The sequence below is a fragment of the Thamnophis sirtalis genome, unplaced genomic scaffold (assembly GCF_051295495.1).
Source record: "Thamnophis sirtalis isolate CommonGarterSnake01/CBP01778 unplaced genomic scaffold, rThaSir2_p1.2 scaffold_2, whole genome shotgun sequence".
Taxonomy (NCBI): Eukaryota; Metazoa; Chordata; class Lepidosauria; order Squamata; family Natricidae; genus Thamnophis; species Thamnophis sirtalis.
Genome location: NW_028261382.1, coordinates 133,602,060 through 133,620,718, shown reverse-complemented (window position 1 = coordinate 133,620,718; position 18,659 = coordinate 133,602,060). Strand labels below are relative to the sequence as shown.

The 18,659-nt window shown below is 40.8% G+C and overlaps 1 protein-coding gene across 1 annotated transcript in view; it reads right to left on the bottom strand.

The window, feature by feature from the left end:
- Positions 1 to 18,659, bottom strand: part of TRPA1 (transient receptor potential cation channel subfamily A member 1) — a 53,158-nt gene that overhangs the window by 8,166 nt on the left and 26,333 nt on the right. Inside the window, exons 15-22 of the mRNA XM_087706945.1 lie at positions 18,009 to 18,175; positions 15,172 to 15,262; positions 13,999 to 14,058; positions 13,056 to 13,154; positions 6,893 to 6,963; positions 6,400 to 6,541; positions 1,572 to 1,661; positions 946 to 1,115 (exon numbers count right to left, since the gene is read on the bottom strand). Of these exons, the coding sequence (XP_087563071.1) occupies positions 946 to 1,115; positions 1,572 to 1,661; positions 6,400 to 6,541; positions 6,893 to 6,963; positions 13,056 to 13,154; positions 13,999 to 14,058; positions 15,172 to 15,262; positions 18,009 to 18,175 (890 nt within the window). The remainder of the gene's footprint in view (positions 1 to 945; positions 1,116 to 1,571; positions 1,662 to 6,399; positions 6,542 to 6,892; positions 6,964 to 13,055; positions 13,155 to 13,998; positions 14,059 to 15,171; positions 15,263 to 18,008; positions 18,176 to 18,659) is intronic.

Sequence of the window (18,659 nt, the reverse complement as noted above, 5' to 3'; positions counted from 1 at the left end):
ACTATTATTCATTATTAGTTGAGAAAAATGGTAGTTCCTGGAGAACATAAATACAAGTACAATATGCTTTAATAACCTTGTTCTGTTTACATATGTCTAGTAGGCATTGGGGTGTCATTGCATGAAAAATAACTGGGCTATATTAAGTCCTTGAGGTGAATATCTAGAAGTTTTCCTTGTCTTCGTCTGATGAGCTACATCCAAGAAAATTGGTATCATAGTGAAAATATCCTCCTCTCCTTAGGAATCATTTTAATAGAATGAGTCAAATGATTGAGATTAACTTTCTTTTTTCCCCACTATCCCAAAGGTACTTTCTCAAGAGGCAGCTGGACTTCCTTGTTTTTCTTTGAAGACTTTTCACTGCTAATCCAAGAAGCGTCTTCAGTTCTCTGAAGAAGCTTCTTGGATGAGAAGCAGAACGTCTTTAAAAAGCCAAGAAAGTCAAGTTGCCAGCTGAAAACACAGCTTTGGGACAACTATGACCTGGATAAATTAGAATCTTCATAGACTTTTCCCGCTATATTGGGATTATTCTTCAAAACTTTTCTCTAATAAAAATATAGTATTTATTTGTCTGTTTGTTTGTTTTGTTTTGTTGTTTGAAAAGGGGATGCCATAGCTTAGGAAAAATTAGATTCAATAATGAACATAGTTATTTGATTTGATCCCACACAATTTGAAACCAATCTGATTTGAATTCAGCAACTTTACTTTAGCAACTTTACTTATTTAGCACATAGGTTCCAATTTTCAGATATTGTATCAGGCTCAGAATATTCTAAAGCTATGATATTTGTATATTCTTCAAATATAAATTACCATTCTCTAAAAATTTTCTATACTTATATAAACCTGTGGATTTAAATCATTCTACAGTGGCTCAAAACCTAATACAGAATAATTTAATAATTTGTAACTACATTCTTTCAAATTCTAAATTACCTTTGCAAATAGAGCAAGAAGTTTGTCCAAGCCAAGAGTATAGCAATTGCACCACAATCCCACTGTAAACGGATTGGCAACGTCACAAATAAAGATGACACAAAAATGATACTTGTAGTATAAATTGTCCAGTCAAGAAGATTAGAATAATCCAACAAGTAGTTTAATTTCTAAAATATAAAAAGTTAAGTATTAATTTGTTGAAAATGAAGCAAATCAGATAGCATATTATTATTTCTAAACAAATAAGGTAGCATAATATTATTGCTCTATTAATTCTAATATATCAATTCTGTACAGTCAGTTTGGTGTAATGGTTATATTTCTAATCTTGTCATTTGCTCAAAGCCAGCTAGGTGACTGTGGGCCAATCACACTCTCTCAACTTTAAGAAGGAGGCAATGGTAAACCACTTTCAAAAAACCTTATTAGGAAACTGCAGCACCTTGTCCAGGCAGGTGCTACATTACTAGGAGTCAAAAACTAATGCCATGGAACTTATCAAATAGGAAAAAAATAGATCATAATGAATAATGATTTTATTCATAAAACATTATTTTATGTTTAACTGCACATAAAATACTTCACATAATAATATTAATAAAAGCTATAACATTAGCCAATACCTGTTGGAATAGCTGTATTATTTCTTTGCAGATACCAAATAAACTCATGATAAAAACGAAAGACATGCAAACTTTAATGAAGTTTGAATCCTGAAATAAGAAAAAAAAAGGAAATATTAATGGGTAAATGGAAAACAATATTCATTTTGCTTTTAATGCATTATACTGATGGGAAAATTGCCCAACATTGCATTATTAGTAATCAGACATAAAATATAAACTTGAAAACTAAAGTCTGATGCCAGATGGTAGAAGATTATCTTACCGTATTAATAAATATTGCAGAACTACAGAAATACAGAATCATGAAAGTATTCCTTAGAAAAATAGAAGTAGGTTGACAATGCTCAAATTTCTAAACCAAAACTATTATACTGTATTGCAAGACTGAAACTAAAACTCCCCAGTATCACCCAATATCCTTAGGGGTAGAGAAGAGAGATTTCTGAAGGCAGAAAGATTCCCCACGTCCCGCTCCAAGTACACAGGAAATAAATTTTACCTATTACCCTATGAGATATTCCTAACTCCACAGGGATTCTTCCTTACTTTCTTCAGCTTAGTGAATTAATTTCCTGACTATTATCCAAATAGAATTTGTATAACATGCAAGCTATGGAAGACAGTAGCCAAAATCCTTAACACATGTAAATACAGAGCCAGGTCTTTAACTAACTTTATCATATATGTTATGTGAGCTCAGTTACTTACACAGCACAGTAAATATGCTGTAAGGGACAACATAACATTTAATGTAAGTTCCAGCACTTCTCCCAAAGTTATGTTTTTGTTTTATCCATACACAAGCATTATTCACTCTAAAATTGCTGGGAACATCTGTAGCAAACAACATGGAACAATAGAGAAGAATATTTGTAGCTCAAGGTTGAAATGAAAGGTCTACGGTGGTCATGGAACTTGCTTGTTTTCTTGCAGATGTTTTATTACCAAATTAGTAACAATCATCAATGCTGGTAGGGGGTGAGGCTTAGGTTGGTGGGAATGGTCTTGGTGACCAACATTGACAAAGCCTCTAAAATGGTGGTTCGCAATCTTCCCAATGCCGCGACCCTTTAATACAGTTCATCATGTTGTGGTGACTCCCAACCATAAAATTATTTTCGTTGCTACTTCGTAACTGTAATTTTGCTACTGTTATGAATCGTAATATAAATATCTGATATGCGGGATGTATTTTCATTATTACAAATTGAACATAATTAAAGCATAGTGATCAATCTGCCAATCTTGGTTTGGGAGAAGATCAGCCAGGCTGGGATTTTCCAGGATAAGACAACCTCCCTGCCTGCCTCCAGCAGCAGTTCCTGGTTTACATGAGTTTCACTTTGTTAATTTTACTTTTTTTACATTCCATTCCACTCACCCACCCGGTTTTCTTTCTTTCTTTCTTTCTTTCTTTCTTTCTTTTTCTTTCTTTCTTTCTTTCTCTTTCTTTTTTCTTTCTTTCTTCCTTCCTTCCTTCCTCCCTTCCTTCCTTCCTTTCTTTCCTTCTTTCTTTCCATTCCTACCTCCCTTTTCTTCCTTTCTTTCCATTCTTCTCTCCCTTTTCTTCTTTCTTTCTTTCTTTCTTTCTTTCTTTCTTTCTCTTTCTTTCTTTCTATTCCTCCCTGCCTTTTCTTCTTCCTTCCTTCCTTCCTTCCTTCCTTCCTTCCTTCCTTCCTTCCTTCCTTCCTTCCTTCCTTTCTTAACAAAGATTAAGAAGTTCCCCTTTAAATGGGATTTTAAATGGAGGCTTAAGCTACATTCAACTGTGCTTCCATCCTGAGTGGAATTCCTCGGGATGAAAGGAATGGGTGGGCGGGGCCTATCCTCCCCTCTGGCCTCTCCTGCCAGCCCTTCCCAGGAGCCAAAAAGCCTATGAGTTCAGTTCAGCCCGCAGGATAGGATGGGTGGCAGGGGTGGCAAAGGCCACCCCTGACAGCTTGAATCCCGGCATACGCCTGCCTAGGCAAGAGCCCTTCCCGTCAGCTGAAGTGGGTGGTCTGACTGCCCCGCAGGTCTCCTGCTCTGCCCCTGTGCAGGCAGCTAGGCTGAAGCACCAACCATGCTCAGTTCAGACATCCGTCAGAGCCAATCCGCCACTCAGAAGCAGCCATCTCTCTCCCACTTCAGCACCTCAGCTTTTCCGTGGCATGGAGACCGGGCAGTGCTGCGTATGGGTTGCGCCCAGAGCTGAGAGGAGGCTGCTTTGCCACCCAGAACTCTTCATATACCTGCCACTTCAGGACGCGCTCCTGAGCATGGGTGACGCCGGTGGAGGTGGATGGTCTTAGGCGACCCCTGTGAAAGGGACAGTAATAGAGAAGGGCACATCCTGCTGATCCCAAGGACATCACAAAGTCCCTGGTTGATTCAGGAAAAGCCCTTTTTTCCGGTGGCTGAGAGGCAGCCATTAAAGCTGCTGAAGTCGGGGACAGCTCCAGAACGGAAGAGAAAGCAGGAGAGAAGTTTGGTTGGTGAGACAATTTTTCTTCATTATTATTTGAGAGAACACTCTAAAAGACTAAAAGTAAAGTTAAAATTGAAGACTGAAGACGTTAAGTGGTGAGATTAAGCCAGAGTCAAACTGAGGTTTTTTTTCCTTCCTTTTTATTGCTGGAATTTGACTGGATATTACAAACAGTTTCTATGTTTTAAATTGGACTGGGTTTTTTTCCTCATTTTCTTTTTAAAATACTTGTATAACAATTTTTATAATTTTTGTTTGTATAACAAACAATTTGTCTAAGACTCTTTTCCCTTTAATTTTTTCCCCAATGCTTTATTGTATTTCTTTTTTAAAATCTCTTTTTCCCTTTTTTTTTGAGGATAAGGAAAGGAAGGGAAAGTGGAAGAAAATAAGTAACACTGCCACCCAAAGCCTTGGAAACATTGTTTTCTTTTTCTTGTATGAGTGTTTAGAGAAAAGTTATGACTTGGTATTACATTTCAACGACTCTGAATCTGTTTATTAAATGATAGTGGGATGAGAATGGATTGTTTATACAGGTATTCCTCTGGGATACTATCAGTGTATGGAGTTTGAGTTTTGAAAGAAAAGTTGGAGTTCAAAGAAAGAAGATTGCAGTGACCTTGAAAAAGAAATTGCTAATTTTATTTGGAACTTAACATAAGAACCTTGGATTTTCCATTTTTTTTACTCCATTACTTTCCTCATCCCCTCCATATAAGTAGATTAAGGTATAAAAGAACCTGAAGATCTTGTATTTTTCAGCTTTAAATTAGTAAAAAAGCAATGGCATGGGCTCTTCAATACCAATTTCTTCATCTGGAGGACAAAGATCAATACAGATGATGTGGCAGCAGGAAGAGAAAAAGAAACTGACATAGCAGATGATTATGCAAGGAATTAAAAAAATACAAGTAAGAACAGACAATATTGAACAAAGAACAGAAAAAATAGAGGAAAAAAATGGAGAATCTTCACCACATCATGATGAAATGTAAGGACAGACTTCAAAAAATTGAAGAAAAAGATGAGCAAAGAGATAAGAAAATTGGAGACATTGACAGCAGACTGAGCAAGGTTGAAAAAGATAAGAGTGGAATATTGGGATGGGAGATCAACAGATCAGAATTCTATTTCAGATTTCAAAATATAGAAGAAGAAAGGGAAGAAAACTTGGAAGAAACAATGATTAAAAGGTATTATGATTTAAAAATTTCAGTCTGGTTATCAGCTATTGAAGCATTTCTATATCCAACAACATGCAAAAAGGAACAGTCAGATATGGTGAAATATTAAATGCAAAAAGGTGATCTTAAATCTATGCAAGAACTGGAAGAAAAAGGTATAATGATGAAATTGGTTTTCATATGTGCAAATACATTCTAGATATGATAAAGATCTTAAAATAGAAGGTTTTAAGACAACGGCTAGAAGAAAAAATGACAGAAAAACATATAGACTCTAAAACAGTGATATTTTTATTGGGGATTTTACTGGAAATATATAGTAGAGAATTGAAATATTTGATTGTAAATGCGTTATCAGTGGCTAGAATTGTATTTGCAAAAAAACTGGAAAAGTGAGAAAATATCAACGCAGGAGGAAGTTATTTAGAAAATAATGAAATGTGCCGAAATGAGTAAATGGACATTTGAAATTAGAGAACAAGAAGATAAACAATTGTATAAGATATGGGAATTAGTTTATCAATGGTTAGACAAAAAAACATGGAAATGAAATATGTTAGAGAATTTTACAATACAAGGATAATGGAATGATACAGAATATAATATTAAGATGTATTACTATTGGGTGGACTTAGGATGATGTAATGAAATACCATAATATAAATTAACTCAGAATTTAGAATGTCTTGTATAAAATGCCATAATAATAGTTATGGTCAAATGAATGATTAACAATGATAATAATGTATACGTATATACATATATATTAGATGATAATATGAGATTTGATATAAATTGTAAGTGAGGACTATGGAGAGGATGCACAAAAATTTTGTAACCAACCAACGCACTGAATGTAATTGGAAGATGTTTTATGTTTGTTTGTGTTTATTTGTTTAAAAATAAAAATATTCTTTAAAAAAAAGAATGCACTTTAAAAGGTTAATCTTTCTACTTGATTTACAGTTCTATTTACTAATACTGTAAAAACTTAAGAACTGTTTTCCTAGATCAAATTAAGATCTTTTTTCCCAGAGTTCTAACAACAATGATTCTTGGAAGATCACAAAATAAATGGAAGCAAATGCATTTATATGTGTTACTTAATCCCAAATTCATTGCTTCATTGATAAATTAAACTACAAGCCAATATAATGAATTAAAGCCATACCTTATTATCAAAAGGTCCATATTTAAGTGTTGCATTGAAAGATACATCTGGCTCTAAATTGGTGATCAGGAGAGTAAGAGGTATTAAGCCAAGGGAGTACACAGCCAGATTCAAAATATGTGCTCGGAAACCATAGGCCATCCTATAAAGTAAAATTGTATTTAGTATGACTTTCATAATATAGCATTTTCTACTTCAGTGGGAAGAAATGTACACAAGGAGAGGCTCTGAGAATAAAATCTAAACTGAAATATATTTCTAATAATTATGTTTATATTTACTATATTTGCAATTTCTATTATTAAGGGATATCATAATTCTCATGTGTTCTTTCCATAAATCATAAATGTATTTATTTATTAAATTTGTAAGTTGTGCATTTCACTAACATAAATAAAATAAAATAAAACCTGATTTAAGAGGTCAGATTTCAAAGAACCTGAATTAGAACAAAATGTGAAAGAAAATATTTTTTTTTCAAATGGCTACCTACCATTTCATAAGTAAATATTCTGTACAAACAGGATGACTAAGCAGTTCAACACGATTGTGACGTACCATGGCCTGGGATAATATATGAAAAAATACAGATGTCATCATTACTATATTTTTCGGAGTATAAGAAACACTGAAGTATAAGACGCACCTTAGTTTTTGGGGAGGAAAATGAGGGGGGATTCTGCCTACTAGGTATTCATCTGGCTAGTCCTTAGCCTGGTCAGCTTCAGCACATTAGTTTGCTCACTGGTTTTGAGGTTGCGGATGATGGGGACTGTGCTACTAAAACACAGCTGATTGTTGGAGGGAGCAGCAATTAGAAAAGCAGGCAAAGCATGGAAGATCACTTAGCTCATGTTTGAGCTGAAAAACAGCTTCAAAAGCACAGCTGATCCTCTGAGGGAGCTCCAGTGACTAAAGCAGGCAAAACAGGGAAGGGGGCAAAAAAGGCAGCAGCAGTTCCAGGTAGCCATTTTGGGCATGCGCATCGAACATTTGGAGGCTGAAAACGCAATGCACGGAACCCAAAAACACAACCCAAGCCTGGCAATCTCTACAGCCAGAAAGAAGACGCGCAGAGGCTGAAGGGTAGGGGCCGGTGGATGGGTGAGGCTACATTCAAAGTATAAGATATACCCAAATTTTTAGCCTCTTTTAGGAGGGAAAAAAGTGTGTTTTACACTCCGAAACATACGGTATTTATATTAAGCAATAATATGACTTGGGGTAATTATTAATTGTGGAACAATTTATAATATTCTTAAAATATGTAGTTTTACATGTATTGGCACAACGATGAAAGCTATTCTACATGAGTAAATAGATGTATTGTAAAGGCATGCATTCTGCCACCAGTTAAATATGATTTTAACAATTTTAGATGATCAAAATGGATAACTTGAAAATATGTGATTATTTGGGGTGAAAGAAAAAGAGAATCTCAAGTCAGTTCCAATGAACTGCAAATTTGATATTACAGTGGATCCTTACAGAATATTTCAAATGGTCCTAGATTAAGGTGACCAGATTTTCAGATTGGTAAAGAGGGACACCATTGATGGGGGGTGGGGCTTGATTAAAAAAATTATATTTTGTCAAAAGGTCACCCCAGGACACTGAAACCAGCATAAATACGAATCTGTTGCCAAACAAAATTTTGATCACGTGACTATGAGGATGCTGCAACGGTCGCTAAGTGTGAAAAATGGTCATCAGTCACTTTTTTCAATGCCATTGTAACTTCGGTCACTAAATGTTTTCCCCCTCCTCGAGACACCTCACTTCTTCCTTCATTCCTCTTGCTTATCTACCTTCACCTTATCCGTCTTCTGCTCTTTCCCTCTCTTCCTTCCTTTCTCCTTCCATCCTCTCTTCTTTCCTCACTCACTCCTTTCCTCCTTTTCTCTTCCTTCCTCCTTCCATTCTTTCAGCTTCATTTCTTTTGTCTATCTACCTTCTCTGTCTTTCTGCTCTTTCCATTTCTCTCTTCCTCTTTGCTTCTGTTCCTTCCTCCTTCCATCCTTTCACCTTCCCACCTTCCTATTCCTTCCTTCTTCCTTCCTTCTGCCTATCTACTTTCACCTTCTCTGTCTTTCTGCTCTTTCCCTGTCTTTGCCTTTCCTCCCTCCCTCCCTTCTTTCCTTTCCTGTGTTGTTTCTTTGTGCAACACTTAACACCACGTATGATTGAAGTGTATTCTTTTTTAATGCATGAATTTGAAAAAGAAATGTTTTTCTTTGGTCAAGGATGTCTGTATGTTTATGTTTATGTTTATGTTTATTGGTCTTGTATGCCGCCCACTCCCAAAGCACTCCGGGCGGCTTACAATAAACAAGGGAAGGGGATAAATAAACAAAACAACACTTTAAAATACACAACAGTCACAGTTTCCGTGGGGCTGGATATTTCAAAAGCCCCCCGGCCTGCTGGAGCAGCCAGCTTTGTGGAAGGCCGGGAGGGTAATAAGGGTCCGGATCTCCACGGGGAGGTCATTCCAGAGGGCTGGAGCTGCGACAGAGAAGGCTCTCCCCCAGGGAGTCGCCAGCCGACATTGGCTGGCAGATGGAATCCGGAGAAGACCTAACCTGTGAGATCTAATCGGTCTATGGGAGGTAATCGGCAGGAGGCGGTCTCTCAGTGCCCAAGTCCGATGCCATGTAGGGCTTTATAGGTAACGACCAGCACCTTGAAGCAGGTCCGGAGACTAATGGGTAGCCAGTGCAGCTCGCGGAGGATAGGTGTGACGTGGGTGTACCTGGGTGCACCCACAATTGCTTGCGCGGCTGCGTTCTGGACCAGCTGAAGTCTTCGAACACTCTTCAAGGGCAGCCCCATGTAGAGCGCGTTACAGTAATCCAGTCTTGAGGTCACAAGGGTGTGAGTGACTGTCTGAAGAGCCTCCCGATCCAGGTAAGGTTGCAATTGGTGCACCAGGTGAACCTGGGCAAAGGTCTCCCTGGTCACAGCCGACAAATGGTGTTCTAAAGTCAGCTGGGAATCCAGGAGGACTCCCAAATTGCGAACGCTCTCTGAGGGGCGTATAATTTCACCCCTCAGCCTGAGAGATGGAATACTTGGCCAATCTTTGGGAGGGAATATCAGTAGCCACTCGGTCTTGTCTGGATTGAGTGCCAACTTGTTTACTCCCATCTAACAGCCTCCAGGCACTGGCACATCACTTCTACTGCTTTGCTGAGATGGCACCGGGCGGACAGGTACAACTCCGTATCGTCCGCATATTGGTGGTACTTATTCCCATGCCGGCGTATGATCTCAACCAGCGGCTTCATGTAGATGTTAAATAGGACAGGACCGAACCCTGCAGCACCCCATAATTGAGGGGCCTTGGGGTTGACCTCTGCCCTGCGACCAACACCGACTGCGACCTGTCCGAGAGATAGGAGGAGAACCACTGAAGGATGGTGCCTCCCACTCCCACCTCTCGCAACCGTTGCAGAAGGATACCATGGTCGATGGTATCGAAGGCCACTGAGAGGTCAAGGAGCACAAGAATAGAGGGGTGACCCCTATCCCTGGCTTGCCAGAGATCAGCGCAACCAAAGCAGTTTCCGTGCTGTAACCAGGCCTGAAAGGAATCCAGATAATCGGTTTCATCCAAGGACCATCGGAGTTGAGAGGCCACCACTTTCTAAACAACCTTCCCAACAAAGGACAGGTTGGAGAATGGACGATAGTTGCTCAAAATGGCTGGGTCCAGAGATGGTTTCTTCAGGAGGGGTCTCACCACCGCATCCTTTAGGAGGAGTGGGAAAATTCCCTCCCGGAGAGAGGTGTTAACTATCGTCCAGATCCAGCCGCGTGTCACCTCCCTGCTGGTCAAGACCAGCCAGGAGGGGCACAGGTCCAGTATACTAGTGGAGGCACTCACCATTCCCATGGCCTTGTCCACTTCCTCAGGAGAAGCAAGTTGAAACTCAATCCATAAAGTATGCACAAGACCTTCCCCGGTACCTCGGCTGGTACCGTGCAATTGGAGTCCAGCTCTGTCCAAATCCGAGTGACTTTATCTGTATGTGTGCAATACACACACACACACACGCACACACACGCACGCACCAGGAGAGTGAAATTAAACATTTTCCAAATGTTTGAGCCCAAAAGATTTCCCCATCACTGCTGTAACAGGTGAAGTGAGCTTTCCCTATGAATGCCGTTCTCACAACCACCTTGGCAAAACTGACCCGCAATCAGCAACACGGCTGGGATTCAGCTTGGACTGGCAAGCCTGCAAGTTGGAGGCTGGTGTGGTTGCTACCTTAGACCCACAATAGCACAGACACAGAGAACCCCGCTGGCCAATGCCAGGGCTGGCAAGATAGGTGTGCCCACACACCCCCACTGGCCACCTGACGGGGGAGGGGGAGGTTTTGTTGCACGGTGCCCGCCAGCCCAAAGCCCCACGTGCCTTCTCCGCCGGGGTGTGCACTGGGCAGCAGGTGTCCCTCTCTCTCTCTGAAGTGGGGAGGGCCGGGTTGGCACCAGTGGAGCTAGAGATGGCTCCTCCACCCCCGCCTACCCTTGCCCGGCGTCCCCCCCCAATGGGCGCTTGGCTGCTCCGCGTCACCGCTTTGACAGGCAGGCACCGAGACGGGTGCGGGGCGGCGACGGGTGCAGCAACCTGGGTGCCTCCTCTTGCTCGCCTTCCTCCGTGCCTCCTGCCCATCCCATCGAGGGGCCGCTGCCGCTTGCAAGGAGCCCCAACGGAGCCCAGGCAGGGGAGGGGGCTGGATCCAATCTCTCCCCGCCCCACCGCTTCGATGGTAAGTGGGGAGACCCCCCGAAGGGGAAGAGGGTGGGGGTCTTTTTTCCTCAGCTGGCTCCCTCCCCTCCTCCGACGTTGGCACTGCCTCGGCTGCGGGTCTCAAGCGCAGGAGAGGGAGACGCATTTGCAACCAGGCGCCTGCGCTCCACTGCTGTGATGGGGGAAGCGGAGGACCCCTCACCCCAAACCTTCCCCCTTGCCAGGCGAGGAGGCTGCATGGAGGTCGCCTAGCGGCCGGACTGGACGCATGGCCGGAGAAGGGCTGGAGCAGCCGCCGGTGCCAGCAGGACGACGCGCGTGGTGGAAAGGTGGCCGTCCAGCCTGCTCTTCCCGGCGGCGGCTGCTACTGCTCCTCCCTCCCTTCACGCGGCCTCCTGCCTCTCTCCTGGCCAGAGCAGCACCGCGCCCTGCCAAAAGCCACTGCCGGCCCTGGCGGGGGGCCCAGCACACCTCCTCCCATGAATCCCCTTGGCCGCGGCGGTGGCAGAGGTTGCCTCGGAGACGTGGCTCGACGCGATCTGGGCCACCGTGGCTCTCCCCGACGACCCGGTCGCGGCCAGCAGAGGTGAGTCTTGGCTGCCGTCCAGGTGAGAGAGGGGAACTGCACGCGGAGGCAGGGAGCCGTTGCGGATGATGCCGCTGCTGGCCGCACAAGGGCGCTTCTGCCCCGTGGTCCTTCTGCGGCTTCTGCCTGAGCGCGAAGCAGACGGGAGGCTCAGGAATGGGAGGTGGAAGTGGAGAGGGTGCCCCTCCGGCCTTGCAGGTCCCCCACTCCTTTCTCTCTGTGTGAGAAAGGCTTTCTCGCACACAGGGAAGGGGAGGGGGCGGCGGCGGCTGTTTCACCTCATGCAGAGAACTTCCACTCGGAGCAACAGCCTGGAGCTTCTGCCGCTGGTGGCGGTGCCTGTGCTGCGGTGGGAAGCGGCCACGCCTCGCGGACTCGCAAAGACAGTCTCAAGCTCTGGAAGAGATAGAGGGAAAGAAGGCGGTGGCGGCGGGACCCGCAGCTCGGTGGGCGTCTCCTCGCGGGACGGAACCGTCTCTCTCTCGCTCGCTCTTGCTGCCGCCCCATCCATCCTGTGACTGCCACCATGGACGGGGAGGAGGAGGAGGTGGAGGAAGAAGAAGAGGAGGAAGTGGTGGCCGAGCCGAATCCTCTTGAGAGGGGACGGGCGCGACCTGGGAGACACAGGGAAACTCCCGCAAAGGGGGAGGAGAGGAAGGCTGTCTCTTCCCCCCAGCGCCTCCTGATTCCCACCAGTACCATTACTCACCAGTTAAGCAGCAAGCAAAAGACGAAATGAAATGGAGACTCATGCGGCATGGTAAGCTAAGCGGACTCCAGCCAATAAGTGCATGCTTAAAGTTTTCCATCCCAGCCAGCTCACTGATTGGCTGGAATCCAGTCCAATCAGTGAGCGGCAGGCTGGGCTGGCTTAGATTTTTAGTGTAGAACGGAACGAGTGAGCTAGCACCTGATGGGTGGGGGAGGGAGCAAGTTGCGAGCGCCAAAATAAAGTGGGTTTTTTGAGAACGGCCTGGGACGCGAAAAAAATTATGGAAAGGCGTGCCTGTCCTGCCAGATGCAGGACGTCTGGTCACCTTATCCTAGATTACAGTTTCAGTCTCTACAGCAGGAGTCCCCCAACCCCTGAACCACTACCAAGCCGCAACCTGTTTGGAATTGGGCCACACAAGCAGCAGATGAGCACATGAGCTTGGGTGAAGCTCCCATCATGTGAGCAGTGGCCATCTTATGTTTACACATGAGGTTCCCCTACCCCTCCACTCGCATGGAACTATCACCTTCCTTCCTGCCAGATCGGTTGACTCTGCTCTACAGTATTAGATATGATTTCACATAAGCATAACTTACATTTAAAGCAAGAAGTGGCTCATAAATTATTCCTCCACTCTCTTTAAATTTCTTCTTAAGTTTCAGCGGACACTGAAGATATCTGAAGTTATATTCAATCTATGCAAATATGAACCAACACAGCTTAATTTTGGAACAAATCTGTAATATATCATACTTTTAAAAGATTTAGCTTAAATGTCTTCTAAAACCTCAGAAAAAATAGTGATAATCATGATTGCCAATTATTATGGTTTGCAAGCTTACTTACTTACTATGCCCCGATAACGTCAATAAATATATTCAGGGTTCAGGCATATACACAGATAGGCACACCTGCACCCGAAAACTTTGATATTATAATTTCAATTCGGGGAAATTAAGGAATTTAAATTACTTGGCTGTTTTTATAAAATTTTGATGTGATATTTGCTATTGACAATATTTATTCCATTTTGGATTTTAGTGCTAAAGTTACAGTTTGGTGACAATTATATGTCATTTTAAATCATGATCATATAATAATTCTGTAAGTTATTCTTGAAAATTAAACAATGAATTTTAATTAAATCAACATTAGTTAATTAAATATAATTGCTTCTTAAACTTATTTTTATACAATATACACACACATATGCATATATACATACACATATACACATACATAATATGATAATTTATCTCTCTGCTTCTTTGTATTCAATACAAAAGGAGCATGGAAGTATGCTTGTTTTTGTGGATTTAATTTATAATAAGCTATAGTTTAATGTAATATGCAAATTCAACTGGGGTTTTTCCCCCAGTGAATTCTGATTGCATAGTAGTTGAAGCCCATTATCTAACTTAATATATAACAGCCGACCATATGTTTCTTGCATAAGAATCATAGGGCCATTAGTACATCAAAATGCTTTATTAATTCTAAAACTTCTTAACAGATAAAACTGCTTTGGATTTTACTTACATTGAAGTCTTTAGATCCTTTTTCTTCAGGTGATTCAATAATGCAATTGTCTAAAACCAACTAAGCAAAAATAGAGAAACATTTCTATATTTTTTTTAAAAATTACTAAAGTTATTCCATCATATTATACAGTGTAAAACATTCATTCTGAATAATGAAAATGATCTAAACTGAAGCCGTTTTGAATTTTTCGTATTCAAAAGCACATTAGGATTTGTTTTAGGTTCAAAGACATGTGGCAAAGACACATTTAGGATTTCACAAGTTTAATCATGACATTAAGGGCAGCCTTAATCTTTTCCTACTGTTCCTATTGCCTCCAGAATTTAAACTTCCATTAACACTTAGGATAGCTTTTCCATGGCCAATAGCACAATGATGGAGACAAGTCTTAATACACACACTCATCAATGTTTCAAATTTAGTTTGATCCTAGTTCCAGAAAATGGTGATTTTGAAATTTCTTATTCATGTCAATCTACCTAACAGTATGAATTCAGTTATTGTATCCTAGAATGATGAACATAAAATAGCCTGACAAATGGATTTGTTAAAAATGGGCATTCATTCTTCTCTGCCAAGAGAATTATCTGGTGTTTTGGAATCGTTCTTCTATATTTTACTATCAGAAGATTTAGACTTGTACATGTAAAATTAGTTCTTTTAGTAGTGATGTTAAAAACATACTACCAAACATAGTTACTGATAGAAATAATAACATAAGAAGAAAATAGGCCATATTAAAGCAAGAAAACATGGCATATGAAATATCTACAGGTTGGATCAAAATAAACATGAAGAGAGGTATACTCAAATATACGCTAATTTCACACAATCCTCTCAATCTTTATGCCTCTTTGGGATTGTAGTTCCAGGCTCCCCAAACTGGATTGTAGCTCTAGATTTCCCCAACCTGGATGTATAATGGTGTATAATGGGGGGGGGGGGTCACAAATTGGAAAAATTAAAAACATCTTTTTTTGTAAATTCAAAGGTTGTATACAACTCAATATTTTTAAAGAAAAACACCTAGGATTTCATCACCAGAATTCCATGTTGTTTTTGTCATAACAATATGGAAGTAGCTTGACACTGCCTTAATTTTTGGGGTAGTGGGGTAACCTCCCAGTTCTGGCCTTCTTAAATTACGTTACTTGCTAAACATAAGCTTACTTTTAAACATTCGGGAAGATATTCAACCATCTCTAGTATTGCACATTTGTTTATAGAATGGTGAGAAAATGTTGTTATAGATTCTTCCCATCTGAAAAAGAAGTTGAAAAAGTTCAGAATGGGTATTTGTATTGATTAGAGAAAAAATACATTGCTGTATCTTTGATAAGGATAAAATATCCTTTGAGGCAAGTTAGCTCCATTTTAGGTGATTCCATGCAGTTTTCTTAGCAATAGTATAGAAGTGGTTTGCCAATCTCTCCCATCCGATACCTTCCAAAGCAGACAAGACCAGCCACATGCCACTACCTAATTAGAACATCCATGTTTTTAAAAGGATTGCCACAAAAATGTTGACATGCAGCTCAATTACAGACACCGTCATAATAAAGTAAAAATGAATAGGCTAGGCAATATTTAGTATATTGTTTAATATCAAGTTCTTACCAATTCTTGAAGTCAAGTGGTATGTCACAGCTTTATATAGTTATGGAAACATCACATACTATTGCTATTATATGTTATGTGGCAAAAATGTCTTAACATTGGATTCCCACTCCTATATCTAGCACTTTCTGAGTATACTCTATATTCATGATGGCAAACCTATGGCACGCGTGCCACAGGTGGTACTCACAGCCATTTGTCAGGGCACATGACATGTTGCCCTGTCAGCTGGTCAGCGTGCATGTGTGTGCTGGCCAGCTGACTTTGGCCTTCTTTTTAGGCTGTTTTTCGCCCTCTGGATGCTTCCCTGAAGCTTCAAGAGCGCGAAAAACCGGCCCTATGGGCAAACTGGAAGTTCAGAAACAGACTTCTGGTGTGCTCATAGGACTGTTTTTTGCCCTCCAGAGCCTCCTGAAGCCTCCGGAGGTCGAAAATTGGCCCTATGGACAAATTGGAAGTCACTTCCGGTTTGCTCATAGGGCAGTTTTTTGATCTCAGGAGCCTTCAGGGAAGCCTTTTGAAGGCTCTGGAGGGTGAAAAATGGACCTATGGGGAAACCGGAAGTTTGCAAATGGTGATTTCCGATTTGTCCGCAGGGTCAATTTTTGACTTCCAGGGCCTTCAGGGGCCTTCAGGAGGCTTCCCTGAAGGCTCCGGAGGGCAAAAACCGGCCCTACGAGCAAACTGGAAGTGACTTCCGGTTTGTCAAAAGATCCGTTTTTCGCCTTCTGGAGGCTTTCTGAGGCTTCAGGGAAGCTCCTGAGCCCTCCGAGGTGTCCAGGGGGAGGAGGAGGCTGTTTTTGCTTTCCCCAGGCTCCTAGAAAGCCTCTGGAGCCTGGCAAGGGCGAAGAAATCATAGTAAAAGCGCATAGCATTATAGGTGTGGAACACCGGCGCACGACCCCCCTGTTTTCCCCCTGCTTTTGGCCAAAAAAGGTTCACCATCACTACTCTATATTATAAATATAACAGGAAGGGTTAAAAAAAACCTTCTTCAGGTATATTAAGCTGGCTTAAAAAGGGAAGTTAATACTCTGAGTTGCTTGTCTGAACCAGAGGTGATGTGCATTATTTAAATTGATTTGTATACCAATGGGACTATACTGAAATATAGCACAAAACACAATTTCTTATAAAATGAGAAATGCTTATTAAATTTATGCTATACTAGACTAACATTAAACCATAACACACAATGTAGGATTTTGAATTCTACAAACATTTCCATTAAGATGATAATAGTGCCTTCTAAGATTCCTCTCTTATCTTAGGGGGAGAGAAGTGAATGTGGTAGGAAGGGGCATATGATAGAACTTTTCAGTAGGGACATGCATTCTGTGAAAGAGCTTGTTCCGTTGTGTGGCCTTCTACAACTGGAAAAGTTGCTTTTCTAGGTGACCATCCCAAATTGACTTGCATCAGCAGCACTAATACAGTTTAATTTTTATTATAGTTTCTGATGTTAATATAATTTTTGTAATTATGGTTTTATTAGTTTGATTACTTATAATCACATCAAGAATGTGTTAAAAACTGAAGTGGGGTTAAATTTTATAAACAAATAATTCCTTTCAATTGTCTCTTTTGAAGACTAAATATTTTTCAATCATTTTTCATGGTTTCCAAGTCCACTACCATTTTAGTAGTTCTCATCTGAACTTCTTTAATATCCTTTTCAACTATGGTGCCCAGAATGAGACTAAATACCACAAGTGATATTCAACCAGAGCAGAGTGGAATGGAAAATGACTGTCCATGATCTGGACTCGATGTTTCAGATGATTTGATTAATGCACAGAAGGTAACATTTGTCTTTTTAATAGCTGCATTAAACTGCTGGCTTATGTTTAACTTAACTTTCACTGCAATGAATAGAATTTAGAAGAGATAAATATAAGGTTCTGCACTGAGTCAGAAAAAACATTTTAAAAAAGAAATATAATATTAGGACCTCTGACTTTCAATAGTAGATGTTCAGTAGTAAATAAAAGTTGTGGTTGGCTTTCTTAACCACCTTCTCATTTAATAATGGGAATTAGGTAGGGCTGGATTTCAGAGAGTGGCTAATAATTTGTTAGGCAAATAAACCAATGACGCAGGACTGAGAAGAGTACTTTAGGAGAGAGAGAAAACTCCTAAACTTGAGCCCAGATGGCACAGTGGTTAGAGTGCAGTACTGCAGGCTACTTCAGCTGACTACTAGCTGCTGTTCAGCAGTTCAAATCTCACTGGCTCAAGGTTGACTCAGCCTTCCATCCTTCCAAAGTGGGTAAAATGGGGGCAATATGCTGACTCTGTAAACTGCTTAGATAGAGCTATAAAAGCATTATGAAGCGGTATATAAGTCTAAGTGCTATTGCTATTGTTAAAACAAATTTAGGAAAGCTTACCTTTTATGTAAAATGACAGCATTTACAACATCTTTTCGGCCATTGTGTATGGCTTCATGAAGGAAAGAAGCTTCAGCTCTGTTCAGGAGAATTTTGGCATTGTCATCAAGAAGTAATTTCACTGCTTTTGCGTGGCCTTCTCTGGCAGCAAGGTGAAGAGCTGTATTCTTTCCCCACATCCACCCCAAGAACAATTAATTAAAATAATGTCATTACTCTATGAAACAAACAGCACATGGAGCTGTAACATTTTTCTCTGGTACATCACTGTCTCTGCTTCTATCTTTTCCTCTGACAAATTTCAATATGTAAATATCAAGAGTCAAAAATATTCATTTTTTCTACTACTTGGTTGTGCAATAATCCCTCCTTCCACGATGCAGGAACATTGGTCAGAGATTCATTTTGAAACCAATTTTTTTTAAATGAAACTCAGAATTATTGATATGATCTGTAGCTTCATTTCTGTGCATACTAAACAGCATTTACTTCTAAGAAATGAACAATCATTCAAACATTTGATGTATGATAAACATAAAATTCACTGTTGTATTTTATAAAAAATTAACTATATACCAAAAATATTACTAATAGTTGAAACTGATGTGAAATCTTATTCTTATGGATATTAATAGATGGACAAAAATCCAA